A 15,403-nucleotide genomic window follows, 5' to 3' on the forward strand; every position below is an offset into this window, starting at 1 on the left:
TCTGCCGCCTAATGGATGACTCCAGAGGCTCATCATCTGCCTTCGACTGAGCATTGTCCTGTTCTCCAGTGGTCCTCTGAGTGCCGGCACCCTGGGCATGCTCTGCCTCCACCTGTACCTCAAGTGAGTGTGAAGTGCCCTCACCACTGTGCACTGACATTCTAGCCGAAGATCTAATGCCCACCGAGGTGCTGGTATCTGCTCTGGTGCCTGGTTCAGAGAGCGGACGTGATGCAGGTGCATCTGGAGCCTGTTCCTCTGGCATCTTGGTGGGTCTTTGGTATCCTGTGATTGGGTGCATGCTGACAAACCTAAGGGAGAACAATGACATGTCATTAGTTTAAGTCATCACACTGTCACTGTACATGCCTGGCACCCTGGTGAGACAATGGAGATCTGCATCATGGTGTTATCATCTTTCAGTGAACAATGGGGACTCCATTTTTGAGGCTCCCATCAATGATGAGACTACACTGGAAAGTTTGCTCCATCCAAAACTCTCACCTCTGTGCACTGCACCCTTACCTTGGTGTGACATCCCAGCCTCTCCATGGTCTGTTGACCGAGGTGCATACCAGCTCTTCAGCTTCAAGGCGTCCTACTCGTAGTGTCTCCAAGGCCTCAGGAGAAATTAGACCATGTGGACCCTTCCAGGTATCCCTGGTAATGGAGATTGTGCTCTCTACTGGTGGCACCTCCTCTGAGGAGGAAGAGAGGAGCAGAAGGGAGAGGAGGCCAGATGTCCCAATGCAGCTTCCAGGGCGGCGACCTATGGGAGGAGAGGCACAGGCACAAGGGGTACAGGGTCAGCAGGTAGTCCAAGTCGTAAGGGGCCACAGAAGATGCCACCATCTTGCTACCAGGGTTTACATGCAACTACCTCAATATGTTCGAGGTGCAATGCTGAAGGAGGATCCGCATTTCCAGGGAGACTATGACCTCCATTTGTCAGATGATTGGGCCTGAGATCAGCTTTGACTGTGTTGGTGGAGACCCCATGCCAGTGGCTCTGAAGGTCACAGTGGCCCTCAACTTCTATGCCTCTGGCTCCTTCCAGGGGACAGTAGGAGGACCTTTGTGGGGTTTCCCAATCAGCTGTCTACAGTTGTGTCAAGCTGGTGTCAGAAGCTCTGTTCAGACAGGTAATGACACTCATTCATTTCTGTACAGACGAGTGCAGCCAGGCTGAGCGAGCCAGAGGCTTTGCAGCGATTGCTGGGTTCCCCCGCATCCAGGGTGCAATAGACTGCACACATGTGGCCAATAAAGCGCCAGTGGGTAAGCCGGGTGCCTTGGTCAACAGGAATCGATTCCACTCCATGAACGTGCAGATAGTGTGTGACTACAGGATGCAGAGTCTGCAAGTTTGTGCAAGATACTCTGGCAGCTCCCATGACGCTTATTTCCTCAGACACTCCCAGTTGCTGAGGATCTTCAGTGCTCCAGCCCGACTGGATGGGTGGCTGCTGGGGTAACAAGGGCTATCTGCTCAAACGGTGCCTCATGATGCCTCTCCACCATCCAAGGCAGAGTAGAGTTATAATAGGGGTCTTGCCTCCACAAGGGCAGTGGTAGAGAGGATTATAGGTCTTCTCAAGATACGCTTCCAATGCCTGGACCGTTCAGGGGGAGCACTACAATACCCCCAGAGTGATGTCACTGATAGTGGTTCCATGCTGCGCTTACCACAATCTGGCACTGGCAAGGGGGGACCCACTGGAGGGAGAGGATCTTGAGGCAGCTCCACAGGCCACAGAGGATGAATCCAATAGCGAGTCAGAAGAGGAGCCTGGTGAGGAGAATGCTAAGGGCATGGAGGTAGCCCTCTGTATCCTTCAGGGAGGCAGGGATGCCTTGATCCAACGCTCCTTCAGCTAGGCTGCCAAAGATCTACTTCCACCTCATGGCAGGGCTGCCACCTCCATCCCAGGTGTCTGAAATGACCCTTTCATTTGAACCCCAAGTCCACTCAGTGCAATAAAGTTTAGAGCCTCTCATGTCCAGCACTAGGTACTGACGCACCCTGCACCAGAAAAAAAAGGAAACATATCCTAGCCATTAAGAAAAAAGCAAAATTTATTTAATTTTCACACTCACAACAAATGAACATTGCTATACCTGTTGCTAATAGCCACACCAGTTAACATATTAAGAAAACATGGCAGAACAGGAGATCACCTGTGAACAGTCCTTCTTGTGCCCATGGTGCCTTACACTTACATTTGCGAATGCTGTGTCTAGTTGCCCCCACCACTCGCTGGCACTGGCATTGGAGACAGCCTGCTGACTCCACTGTTTTGTTGGCCTTGATGGCCTTGGCGGCCGTCCTATGTCCAGTGGAGCCTGTGCTGGCCCCACCTGGGAGAGAACGACCAGTGCCACGCCTGGCATCTCCGCAGTCACCACAGCCTCATCAGGTGCCACGGTCACTGCCAGAGGGGTGGAAGAGCTGCTGCTATCATCCAGAGCACCCTGAGAGGAACCCACAGAGACAATAAGCAGATCATGTGTCAATATGTGGTCGCTCTGGACCTTTCTGCTCACCATTGATGGACAGGCACCTAGCTGGGACACTGGAAGGCTCATCCATATCCCACACGGTCACTGACCATCTGAGGCCAGTGTCTGTGTGAGTGCTTGCAGATCCGAACTCAACCCCAGGAACCCCTCATTCTGTCCCTGGAGCTGCATCTCCTTGACAGTCGCCACTCTCTCAATGGAGGAGGCAGTGCGCCTGGTGATGAGGGTCAATGCAGTGTTCATGCTCAGCATGGATTCCTCCACACCAGAGACCATGGCACACATACCCCCCTGCACATCCCGCTGCACATCCAGCATCTGCCACCTAATGGATGATTCCAGAAGCTCATCATTTGCCTTTGACTCAGCAACGTCCTGGTCTCCAGCAGTCCTTTGACTGAGGTGCTCTGAGCGGTCTCAGCCTCCGCTTGCTCCTCAACTGAGCACCAAGGGCCCTCACTGCTGTGCACCAACATTCTAGCCGATGACCTAACGCCCTCCGAGGTGCTGATATCTGCGCTGGTGCCTGGTTCAGAGAGCGGGTGTTGTGTAGGTGCACCTGAAGCTCAGTGGTCCTCTGGCATCAGGGGTGGCTCTTTGGGGTCCTGTGATTGAGTGTGTGCTGGCGAATCTAAGAGAGAACAATAACATGTCATTAGTTTAAGTCATCACACTGTCACTGTGCATGTCAGGCACCCTGGTGAGACAATGGAGATCTGCATCATGGTGCTATCGCTTTTCAATGATCAATGGGGAATCCAGTTTTGAGGCTCCCATTAATGATGAGACTACACAAGAATGTTTACATAATCTGACACTCTCACCTCTGTGCATTGCACCTTTACCTTCATCAGAGATCCCTGCCTCTCCATGAACCATTGACCGAGGTGGGTGGCGGCTCTCCAGCTCCAGTGCGTCCATATCAAACCTTGTCATGATTAGGAGGTTTGCAGGGCCTCTGCCTGTCCTTGACCTCTCGATGTTGTAATGGTTCCTCTTCTCCTGAAAGGACAGAGGAGCGTTGATTAGTCCCCTCTCTACCTGCAGCATCATATCAGCCTGGCCAACCCCACCTGAGGAACACCTTGCAGGGCACATCCGAGTTGTGGCCCTCAAGCTGCAAGGCACTCAATCCAAGCAGCCAGGTGTCAACCCCCTTGGCCAGCTCCGGCATCATTGACAGTTAGCACTCAGACTCTAACACCCCAGAGGGGACGGCCAGCCCTTAACACTTCTCCAGACTGATCCATGTCAACTCAGTACTCAACCTTGCCGAGCGCAACAGGCCGTTGAATCTTTTGCAGCGATGCACACATGTGCACCTCACTGCATCGTGGCTGTTGACTTTGGCTGCCACGCCTTCCAAGCTTTATTGGCCTAGTGTGTTGGTCTTCTCCTGCCATCCCTGGGAACGAGGGTATTCTGCCTGACACCCACCTCCTCTACGAGGACCGCAAGGCACTAGTCCAAGAAACAGGGGTGGGTGGGGGGTGGGGGTCAAGTGCCCACCCGACCTGCCCTCCCACCTGGCATCTCCAGCTGCTGCTGAGGCCATTGCTCCAGCCTCTGGGCCGAAGAAATGTCCTCCCTTTGCAGCCTTCAGGGAGCTGTCTCTGCTGATTTTAAACCGCCCACCAGGTTGCCATTGGACCTGGCGCCCGACAGGCCCCTGCCCCAGCCCGGCCCTACCCAACCATTCGGAAGACGCTCCTCACGCTGGGCGGGGCATTAATTGGCGGTTGGAGGCCTGTTTCTCAACCACTCCTGGGCCCACCAATTGCACGCACCCGACGAGGGAAAAATTCAGGCCCGTGTTTCCTTTGGGGCACAAAGCCCAAACCTAACAGGAAATTCTAAGTGCAGTGCCAGAAGGGGTTAAGAAACACAAAAGGCCCAGGTTATCTGTGCATCTTTTACTGTTCCTCCTGTTTGAAAGCCAAACGTGAGACCTCCAATCAACTGAGGTTTCCCAGGCATTCTAAAGATAGGGAATAAAACTTGGCCAGTTTTCCTGTGGCCATGGAAACCTTCAAACATGCAAAAATTATGCTAATTAGTTCCAAGTTGGCTCCGTCCCTTGTAGAGCCCATTTAAAGTTTACGGAAGTGTTGGGCTGGCTCAGCCTCTGGAAGAAGATAGCTTAAAGATGTTTTGCGTCCTTGAATATTTGCTGCAAACCTTAATTATTCTTCACTGAACAATTAAATTCATCTACAAGTAGTCAGCAGCAAATGAATTCCTGGCGATGCAGAGGACAAATAATTGGCATTACTAGACTTTTACTTACCTTTGCTGCTGCGGCCTTGTTTACAGCTGTAAAATTTGCAGCCAACAGAGCTGTCAGGATAGAAATTCCTTTGGGGATTTAAATAGTGTTACAAGATTTGGATGAGAAAGATGAATTCACAAGAAAAATAACTACAGCAGATATGATTATCCTCCCCCTTCTTCAGATACTATGCCCTAAGGGGGCGTTGGCAACCATAGATTCCAATGGACTGGTCCATGATTATGCCTGGTTAAGTACTGCAGTGGTTTGCCATTTTGTTTTGCAATATGACTGACCAGGAAACTCCACCCCTCTCACCGCCTGCCATCAGGCATATTGGATGGGTCTACAGGCTGGTAATCAATCTGTTTGGCCACACTATGAGCACACATTTCATGGCCTGAATTGAGACTTAAATCCAGAGCTTCTAGCCCAGGGGTAAGGATGTTACCACAGCACCACAAGACCTCCCCAGAAATGATTATACTTCAGCCGTTATGCAAACAGCTGTCATTACATCAGGAGGCACAGCAATACCAGATTCTTCTGACATGTCTGAGGAGACAGTCCTTGCCACTTTACAAAGGAGGCAGTCTCCTTCATTTCCTGCCACCTCCTCCAGCTTGACTGAACTCAACTTTCACAGTAGGAAAATCTGTTCCCATAGCTTTGCAGGTCACCACTGCAGTAAGTTTTTATTCTTACAAATTACTGCAAGGGACGTGTGCTAGATTAGCATGGTCCATGGTCCATAAATTGTATCAATCAAGGGCAGGATTTTGAGCTCATACGGAGCCAGAAACAGAGGCAGGCGGTGCTAAAAATAATCCCGCCAGCTGATGTGCCAGTTCCCAGGCTCCATTGCACCACTGGGCCATTTTTCCAGAAGAGGGATGGGGGTGTGGCAGGGCCCCCTGCCTGCATGTTGTGGGTACTCGACACAGCTTATTAAGGGCCACTTATGACCAATTGCAGGGGACCGACTAGGATTTTCCCCACAGTGGTGGCCTGGCTGCAAAAACCACTCTTAACTTAAATTTTTAAAAAATGAAGCACCCTCTTCTTTACTTACCTTTCATTGCAGCCTTTCAAGTTGGAAGGCCTCTGATTTGCCCTCCAACTTTGAGAGTTCATTCGCTATCCTTAATTGGATGATGAGCCCCTGCCCCACCTCTAGCCTGGCCGTTAATTGGCCGTCTTGGAAAAAATCACAAAGAGTGACTTTCTCCAATGCAGTGAGGATTTCTGACCCACATTTCAGCCTGATGGAAAAACTTGGGGGAAAATCCTGCCTTATGTATGCAAAGGGCAACATTTTATTACTTACCCTGTGGGAGCAGCACAGAACATTTTCCAAATGGTAGGTTTCCCAAGAGTGCAAGCACCCATATGACTCGCCAGACACCTCACATCAACCCTATGGTCCACATGAACGGATTGAAATAGATCTTTGTGACTACAGGCCCAAGGAACTAGATGATGGCAGGGAAAAGTTGGAGGAGCAACTAAGTTAGAACTACTTCGATTAAGTTCCTCGCATGGGCCCACTCCTGTCGATTTGAATGCACTTAGTGCATCTGCAGCAATGGCTTCTCCCTTTACAGCACTGCCACTTCTGGATCCCCCATGGTTCTACTTTTGGCTCCCTCCTTTTCCTCAGCTGGACACTGCCCCTCAATGGCATTATCCACAACATGGGGTCAATGTAGGCTGATGACATCCACATTTAATTCTCCACCAACACTCTTCACCCCTCAATTGGCTCTGTGCTGCTAGATTGCTTTGTTTCATTGTGCCTTTGTAGTTCTACAGCCTCAGGATGAAAACAACTACTTCCGAGATCCCTCTCACATATACACACCCATTTGTCCACAGAGGTTAGAAATCCTTATGATCTAGCAGCCCAGGAAAAATTTCCAGATGTAATCCTGAAGCGAACTCAAACACAGACCTGGTAGAGAAGGTTTACTTATTGCTGGCATTTATAACATTATTTGTCAAAATTTTATGTTAAGTTTCTTGATTTAGTTCAGAATAGTGCAATTTTATTTTTGTATTTGTCATTTTTATTTGCGTCGACTGACTTGAATGGAAAGAGACAATAGCAACTGAAGGAAAGTTTGAAGAAAGTGTTAGAATGATCTTCTAGATTTATCTTGTGACAGTTTCTGATTCCTGATTAGTAGTTTAATCAAAAAGTTAAAACTTTGATGGGTTGGGTATGTGAAAGTCACCAATTGACAGAAAGTTCCTTGTGGAATTAACCTCAAATTTATCTCTCAATGGACTGATTTAGATCAATTCCCCACAGGAAATGCCTGCACAGTGGCCTTCAGGGGCAAGCCAAGTTAAACACAGCTGCATTTTACCAAATATATACAGTCGTGCTCTGGACCCCAAAACTCTGTAGTCCGCACAACAGGAAATCATTCACATTTTGTTGTCGTGCCGTCATGAAAGTTAATGGCAACAGCAACTAGGTTATGGGCATATACTATTTCCCAGCTAAAAATATTGGCAAGTATTCTCAAGCTTGCAATCAACTACCAGAAGGTATGCAAAAACAGCTCAGTTTGACTCATGTTACAACTTCCTGCCTTGTCACTTACTGTGAAAAAGCTTATTTTCTCTGGCACCTATCCCAGTAATTCGGTGAAACCCAGGACCTTGTTGTTCTATATTGAAGCATTACACTCTACAGACTGTTTCATCAACACTTCTTCTTTTTAACGTTTTACTTTGGGGGGGAAAGGCAAGGCATATGCGCCTTTTCTATGTAATCTGAGTGGATATATGTATAACTTCCTTTACTACGACAGACTAATTATTAAGAAATTCATTCTTCAGATTATTGGCGAGACGGTATTTATTGTCCATCCCTCACTGCCTTAAGAAGGAGCTGACATTGGGTCACCTTCTTTGATACAACTGAGTGGATTGCTACGCCACTTCAGAGAGCAGTTAAGTCGCATATTGGTGAGGTACTAGAGTCACATATAGGCCAGATCAGGTAAGGACGATAGGTTTCCCTCACTAAGAGACATGAATGAACCAATTGTGTTTTAAACAACAATCCAACATATTCATAATCGCTTATACTGAAGGTAGTTTTTTATTTCCAGATTTTAAACTGAACTCAAATTCTCAATGGTTGGATTTAGATTCACAATCATGATCATTTAATCACTGTACCTCACCTTACATTAATACATGTGAAATCTCCAGTGGCAAAGATGGATATGGTTCCTCAAAATCTAAAGAAGCTTGCATTTTCTTTACAAAATAAATCTCTGAATGTTTATTCTAGCTGTTAATTGTTCAGCCATGAGTATTAATTTTGAGACCGCAATTATTTTCAAACTGGATGGAATTTTACCAATTAAGTGCAGATACAAGTTTAAAAATATGAACCAAGTGTGACATTAAATTGTATAGTTTTGAGAGTAGTGGAGTGGGAAGCACAAAATAAGAAAATCAGATATAACAGTAGATTGGAGCTGACTGGAAGAGTTATTCCGTTAAACTCCCTTTTGCAGCCAGGTGGCGTCTATGCACCACATTTATCTCCAGCCATTTATCTCCATCAGCAAAACAGGCAGCTTATTCATGGGTTGTCTCAAATTCTTTCCCACCCTTGTGGCTTTGATCAATTGGTGGGCAGAGTGCAAAAAACTGAGGACGCCCCTGGTCTAACAGACTAGCAATTTGCAAGTCTATTTGAGCAAACACCCTGAAGGAGTAGCACTTAAAATGGAGACCAGCAGCCTTCATGCTCACAGCTATTTGCCTTTTTTTGCAGTTAATCCAAGACAGAGGTTATTTGGAGATTGGCAACTTGTAATTAATAGTTAAAAAGAATTGCAATGCTATTCATTTAAAGGTATTTGAAGCCTTTGTTAAAATTTGTGGGAATGCATAAAATATGGGTCTCTAAAGCGATTTGTTCTCATGAGGTTCTTGATTTATATTACAACGTATACTTCTTTAATATAAAACACTTTTAGAGACATAAGACCAGTAAGGCTCTTTTTGACCCATGCTCAAGACTTTATTCAGCTGAGTTGTTTGGACCCTGGAAGTTTTCCATTCTCAGTGGGTAGGTCAAAACCACAAATAATGTAATGACACCACTCCACTCCCATTTTTTCTTTAGTAATTTTCTTCTTTGCCAGCTTGATTTATGGATTTAGTTTTATATTGCTTCCTTTTCATCTCCCATTTAAGATGGAGACTCTCATATAAAGATGGAGATGAGGAGGAATTTTTCTTCTCAGAGGGTCATTAGTCTTAGTCTCTTCCCCAGAGAGCAGTGGAGGCTGGTTCACTGAAATACATTCAAGGCTAAGTTAGATTTTTGATCAACAGGAAGTCAAGGATTATGGAGGCCAGGCAGGAAAATGGAGTTAAGACCACAATCCGGTCAGCCATGAATGTATTGAATGGCAGAGCAGGCTTGAGTGGCCGAATGGCCTACTTCTGCTCCTATTTCTTATGATCTTGGTCCTTTAAAGATCATAAGTCAATAATAGGAAATTCTTTTTAGAATTGAGGTCTACTCTCTCACTGGGCTCAGAGACCTTTCCTCACTGTACAGTTTCAACCTATTTCACCTGGTGTGAAACAAAAACAAAAATGCTGGAAAAACTCAGCAGGTCTAACAGCATCTCTGGAGGGAAAGTCAGAATTAACATTTCGAGTCTGTATGACTCTTTTTCAGAGCTAAAGGGAACTAAAAATGTGATTAAATTTATACTGTTTAAAGGGGGTGGAGCAGGTGAAGCTGAATAGAAGGCCAGCCCCCAATCGGAGGTGCGGCGACATTTTACGTGGGCGGGCCAGTTAAGGCCCGCCCAGTATGATGCCCACAGGGAAGCGCTATGCGCTCCCTCTGTGGGTGGGGGAATGTGGGGGAATGTGCGCATGCGCATGAAAGAGCGCACTCATCTCCCTGAGGCTAAGTGCAGCCTCAGGGAGATCACCTCTACTTTCAAAAATATTAAAAATAGAAAAAAATTCCCTTACATGTCCCCTCATGTGACAATGTCACATGAGTTGGGACATGTTCATAATTTCTAAAACAATTTTATTAAAATTTTTAAAACTCTACATGAAATCCCATCCCGCCTGTGAATGAGGTTTCATGTTTTTTCTTGTTGCCACCGGGGTTCTTGGCCTGCCCGCCAACCTTAAGGATGGACGAGCAGGTCCATTAATTACTTTAATTGATCCTATCAATGGCCTCAATTGGCCATTGACAGGTCGGTGGGCGCACAGCTGATTTCGCTGTGCCTCTGCCTTCCTGAAAATTTAAATCAGGCGGGATGATGTCAGGAGTTCCGCCTGATGTCATCCCGCATCGACGAGCAGGCCCCGCCCCCTCCACCCCACTCGTCGACGGCAAAATCCTACCCCAGGAGGGAAATGGAAAGCGATGAAGGTGAACAGGGCAAAAGAGACAGTGAGCTGTGTCTCAGCTAGTAACATTCTTACCTCTAAGGACAGAAGATTGTGGATTCCAACCCCACTTCAGAGACTCAAGTGTTAAAATCCAGGCTGATTTTCCAGGTCAGTACTGAGGGAGTGCTGTCTTTAGGGTGCAATTTTAAATGAGTGTCTGTCTGCTTTCCAAGATGCATGGATTCCATGGCATTAATTTGAAGAAGAGCAGGGGAGTTATCCCTGGTCTCCTGGCCAATATCCCTCAATCAACATCATTTAAAAACAACAGTTTATCTCATCTTGTCACATTGCTCTTTGTGGGAACTTGCCGTGCGTGAATTGGCTGCCATGTTTCCTCCATTAAAATGGTGACTACACTTCAAAGGTAGTTCAGTGGCATCAAAGTGCTAAGGGGTGTCCTGTGGTCATGTAAGGTGTGATAAAATGAAAGTCTTTCTTTCTCTGCATCTTTACCACTTGTTCACAGCAACATGCAATAACCTATTGACAGATGATTTGAAAAGTATGAACTGTAGCTCATTCACTCCTACAATTGTCATGGTATAAAAAAGCCAGCAAATCAAGTAGAGGCTTTAGAAGATGTCATAGCAAACATGTCCATGTGGGCAGAAAGTGCTTATCTTGGAGCATTGAGAAAGGCCAGAGGGATTCATAAAGTGGTAAGCATTGTAACTTATAGGGACATCCCACTGTATTGAAGTGGTGAGAGAGGCTGGAGTGCATTGTAGACACAAAAAGTAATATTCTCATCTAACTTGACGAGTTTTCTTTTTTTAACTTTGGTATTTATTGTTTGTTCCCCTTTAGAAAGAGGGCACTTTGGTTAAATTACTTTTGATTCAGGTTGATGACACCTGGGTGTCATCCTAATTGACCAATAACAAGAGTAAAAACAAACTGCAATGACATCCTGAATTTAAAACCTAGTAAATAGCAGTTAACATAGTTTTAGAAGAGGAAAACGCTGCCCGACCAACCTCATTCGCTACATTGAGGAGCTAAAATTCCAAGTGAATTGTGATAAATCTTGACATATATCAGAGCTTCCAGAATGCCTCTAACAAAGCTTTACTTTGTAGGGGAGAGTGCATGACCAGTGGTCGTTGGAAAGTTTGAATTCAACATCCTAGTGAGCTGACTCTGCAGTTTCTGGCAGGATCAGCACTGGGGACATAGAGCAGAAATAGAGAACCTCTACTGCATGGGACAAATTTAAATGCACCTTCTGGTATGAACGGGGTGATAGCTACTTGAAAATGCCTACAGGCTTCTTACTGCAATGTTTATGCTGGCTGTGCCACCTTTGTGATTATCTCCCTGTCCTCTTCACCTCCCCATTTCACTCTGCGTGCTTTAAAACACTCCTTCAAAGCTATCGGTTTGATCAAGCTTTTGGTCGACTCACCTAATGTGGCTCCATATCAAATTTTGTTGGTGATCACTCCGGGAAGTTCCTTGGGGTGTTTTACAACATGAAAAGTACCATATAAGTGTAATTCTTATTGTTTGGTAAAACCCAGAGATAGGTGACCAAAATACATGCCTATTTCCAAGGTCACGTGTAATTTGCAAAATGTTTTGACATTTTTTTACTCACTTGTGAGATGTGTGTTTGTCGCTAACATGGCCGGCAATTTTTTCCCATGGCAAGTTGCTGCTACTTAAGGTGATGTTGAGTCACCTTCTTGAACCATTGCGGTCGTGTGATGAAGTGGTGCCACAATGCTGTTCAGGAAAGAGTTCCAGGATTTTGATCTAGCAATGATGAAGAAACAGAGATTATATTTTTAAATCAGGATGGGGTGTGACTTAGAAAGTAATAGGAGGTGGTGGTGTTCCCATGGGTCTACTACCCTTGTCCTTCTAGGTACTAAGGATTGCACATTTGTGAGGTACTGTCCAAGAACCCTTGACTAGTTGCCGCAGTGCATCTTATAGATGGTGCATACTGCAGCCATGTTATGTCAGGCAGATGCAGTGAATATGTAAGTTGGTGATTGAGTGCCAATCAAAAGTACTATTTTATCCTGATGATGCCAAGGGTCTTGAGTGTTGGTGAAATGCTTCCAACACACTCTAGGCTTGGCCTTGTAGTAAGGCCTTGAGCATTAGGAGTGAGTCACTCACCACAGAAGCTCCAGCCTCTGACCTTTTCTTGTTGTCACAGTATTTATACGGCTGCTCCAGTTGGGTTTTGGATTAAGATAACTCCTCCTGTCCCACCATGATCTGATGGTGAGAAATTCAAACACTGGTAATACTAGTGAATGTCAAGGGGAGATGGTTGGAATTTCTCTTGTTGGTGATGCTCATTGTCTGGTACTCGTGTGGCACCAATGTTACTTGTCATTTATCAGCCCAAGCAGGAATGCTGTCTAGGTCTTGCTGCTTATGGGCACAAACTGCTTCATCAGCCACAGAATTTCAAATGAATCTAAATATTATGTGAACATCAGCAAATATCCCCACCCTAAGCTTATGATGTCGGGATGGCTGTACCTTGGACACTCCTGTAACAACCTCCTGGAGCTGAGATGATTGGCCTCCAACAATAACAAACACCTTCCTTTAGGTTAGATATGGCTCCAGCCAGTGGAGAGCTTTCCCCTGATTCAAATTGACTTCAATTTTACTAAGGTTCCTTGATGCTACACTCAGTCAAATGTTGCCTTATAGTCAAAAGCAATCACTCTCCAATCAACTCTGGAATTTAGCTCTTTTGTCCATGTTTGGACCAAGGCTGTAATAGGGTCTAAAGCTGGCGTAACCCAAACTGAGTATCAGTGAGCAAAGTAATGGTGAGGAATTGCTGCTTGATAGCACTGTTGATGTCAACATTAATCACTTTACTAATGATTGAGAGTGCACTGATTTGTATTTGGTCCAATTGGATTTGACCTGCTTTATGTGAACAAACATACGTGGCAATTTTCTGCTTTGTCAAGTAGGTAATGCTGTAGCTGTGTTGGAACAACTTGGCCGGAGTTGCAGCTCATTCTGGAATATAGATCTTCAGTACTACGGCCGGAATGTTGTCAAGGCCCTTTGCATTTACTGTATCCTGTGTGCTCAGCCATTTCTTGATAACATATGGAGTAACTCAAATTGGCTGAAGTCTGGCATCTTTGGTATTGGGGACCTCAGGAGGAGGACAAGATAGATTATCCACCTGGCACGTCTGGCTGTGGATGACTGCGAATGTTTCAATTTTGACCTGTGCATTCATATGTTGGCTAAACCACTGTTGAGGTTGGGAATGTTCATGGAGCCTCCTCCACCGGTTTGTTGTTTAATTGTCCACCACCATTCATGAACTCAGTTTTAGGTACACTCAGTTCTGCTCCCGGCATGCTCTTCTGCACATGTGCATGTACATAGGACTCTGATTAATTTTCAGGTGCCAATGGGTGGAGTGTGTGCTGTGCCCTTTGGTATTGGTGTTGATTGACTTAATCAGTGGTCTTTAAAAGACACTGCTCAGAAAATGGCTTAAGTTTCTTTTTCTAACTTTTATCTTGTGGAGACAGTCCACCTCAAGTGATAATCAACCCCAATAAGTTAAGCATAAAACCAAAAGCATTCTGTATGTTGTGTAAATGCAAGCCCAAAGTTACTCAAGGATCATGAGGCTCTGCTATGGGGAACTGTAGGTTGCAGAATTCAGCTCCATAGCCCCCATAATTTCAGTGTTATGGGCATTGTTTTGGAACCAAAATAGCATCTATGATGCATGTGCAAACTTCTGGTACAGCGTGTAGTGGTTGCTATTTTGGTGAAGATATTAGTTAGGACCATGTGCCGAAAGCATGCAAGGTAGGCAGATTGTGGCGCTGATTTGGTGCCATGCTGCCATTTTTGACCTCGCCACTGTACTTAACGTCCTCTCTTAAACATGCACAGCTGAACACCTGTTCACCAGCAGGAAGGAGCCCCCACCAGCTGTATTTAAAATTATAATCAAATATGTTCAGGTAGTTGCTGATTGATTTCTATTGGTTGTCAGAGTATGTAGAAGTGCTGTGAGTTTTCTATTGTTGATTAAGGTTGGTAAAGACACAGGGAGAAGTGCTACATATGCAGAAGACCATGGTTCTGACTTCAGGAGTTCTGGTCAAACTACTTGCTCCCATTGTTGGGTGCTGTAAGAAAGCAAGATTGAACAGAGTAGCACAAGTTGCTCACAGAGAGTGGAAGAGGAAAGGGAGAAGAGCTCTTAGCAGGAGGTCATATTCACTCAGGGTCTTCAGGGAGCATTTCTCTTCCTGGAACCTGAGCCAAGAACAGCATGCATGTCATCCCCATTTTATGAAATAGATACTCATAGAAATCTGCCACCTTTTGTAGGCGAACCTGAGTGCCAAAGCAGCGCAAGGACAATACGGCCAGTGACTGTGGCTGTGAATTTCTTCACATTGGGAGCATTCCAAGTTAGAGCACGTGACATCTCTAATGTCTCTCCACTCACCATCAACTGCTGTACAAGAGGTATGACTGATGTTCTGGATGTTAGGAGAGGGGAATACACAGTTCTCTACAACCAGAGAGATGCAGGCAGAACATGTATGTGGTTTTGCTAGGATAGTGGATGTCCCCATGGTGCAGGGCTTTGTGGGCGCTACAAAGGATTCCACTTGCTAATTGTCCAGTTGATGTGTGACCATGCGCAGCACATCTTGCAGGTGAATGCCCAGTATCCTGGCAGCAGTTATGATGTATTTGTTCGGCATCAGTCTGTGTTCCCTCAGTAATTGTGCCACCACATCAAACAGGAGAGTATCTGCTGTGCGACAAGGTCTATCCGCTAACTCTCTGGCTCATGACTCCAGTGTGCAACTCAATCACACTTGGTCAGCATTCATGTTACGACAGCCATGCTATAACATGAAATATCATCAAGCAGACCACTGGGGTGCTCAAGCAATGCTGCTGCTGCTTGGGTCACGCTGGAGGAGCCTGGCAATACTCACCAGAGCATGTGCTGCAAATCATCATGGTCTGCTGTAATCTGCATATCCTCACCATAATGAGGGCACAGCCCATGCCATCAAACCATGGCAAACATCCAATGAGGAGGAGGGACAGAAGGAAGGGAGGACTAACCAACACATCTCCTTTTATCCTACTACAGAATCAGTGGATACAACTCTACATGCC

The 15,403-nt window shown here is 45.9% G+C and overlaps 1 protein-coding gene across 1 annotated transcript in view; it reads left to right on the plus strand.

The window, feature by feature from the left end:
- LOC121289678 (kinase non-catalytic C-lobe domain-containing protein 1) overlaps positions 1-15,403 on the plus strand; it is a 278,354-nt gene that overhangs the window by 14,037 nt on the left and 248,914 nt on the right. Inside the window, exon 3 of the mRNA XM_041209301.1 lies at positions 14,594-14,734. Coding sequence (XP_041065235.1) covers positions 14,594-14,734 — 141 coding nt within the window. The remainder of the gene's footprint in view (positions 1-14,593; positions 14,735-15,403) is intronic.

The sequence above is a fragment of the Carcharodon carcharias genome, chromosome 17, assembly GCF_017639515.1.
Source record: "Carcharodon carcharias isolate sCarCar2 chromosome 17, sCarCar2.pri, whole genome shotgun sequence".
Taxonomy (NCBI): Eukaryota; Metazoa; Chordata; class Chondrichthyes; order Lamniformes; family Lamnidae; genus Carcharodon; species Carcharodon carcharias.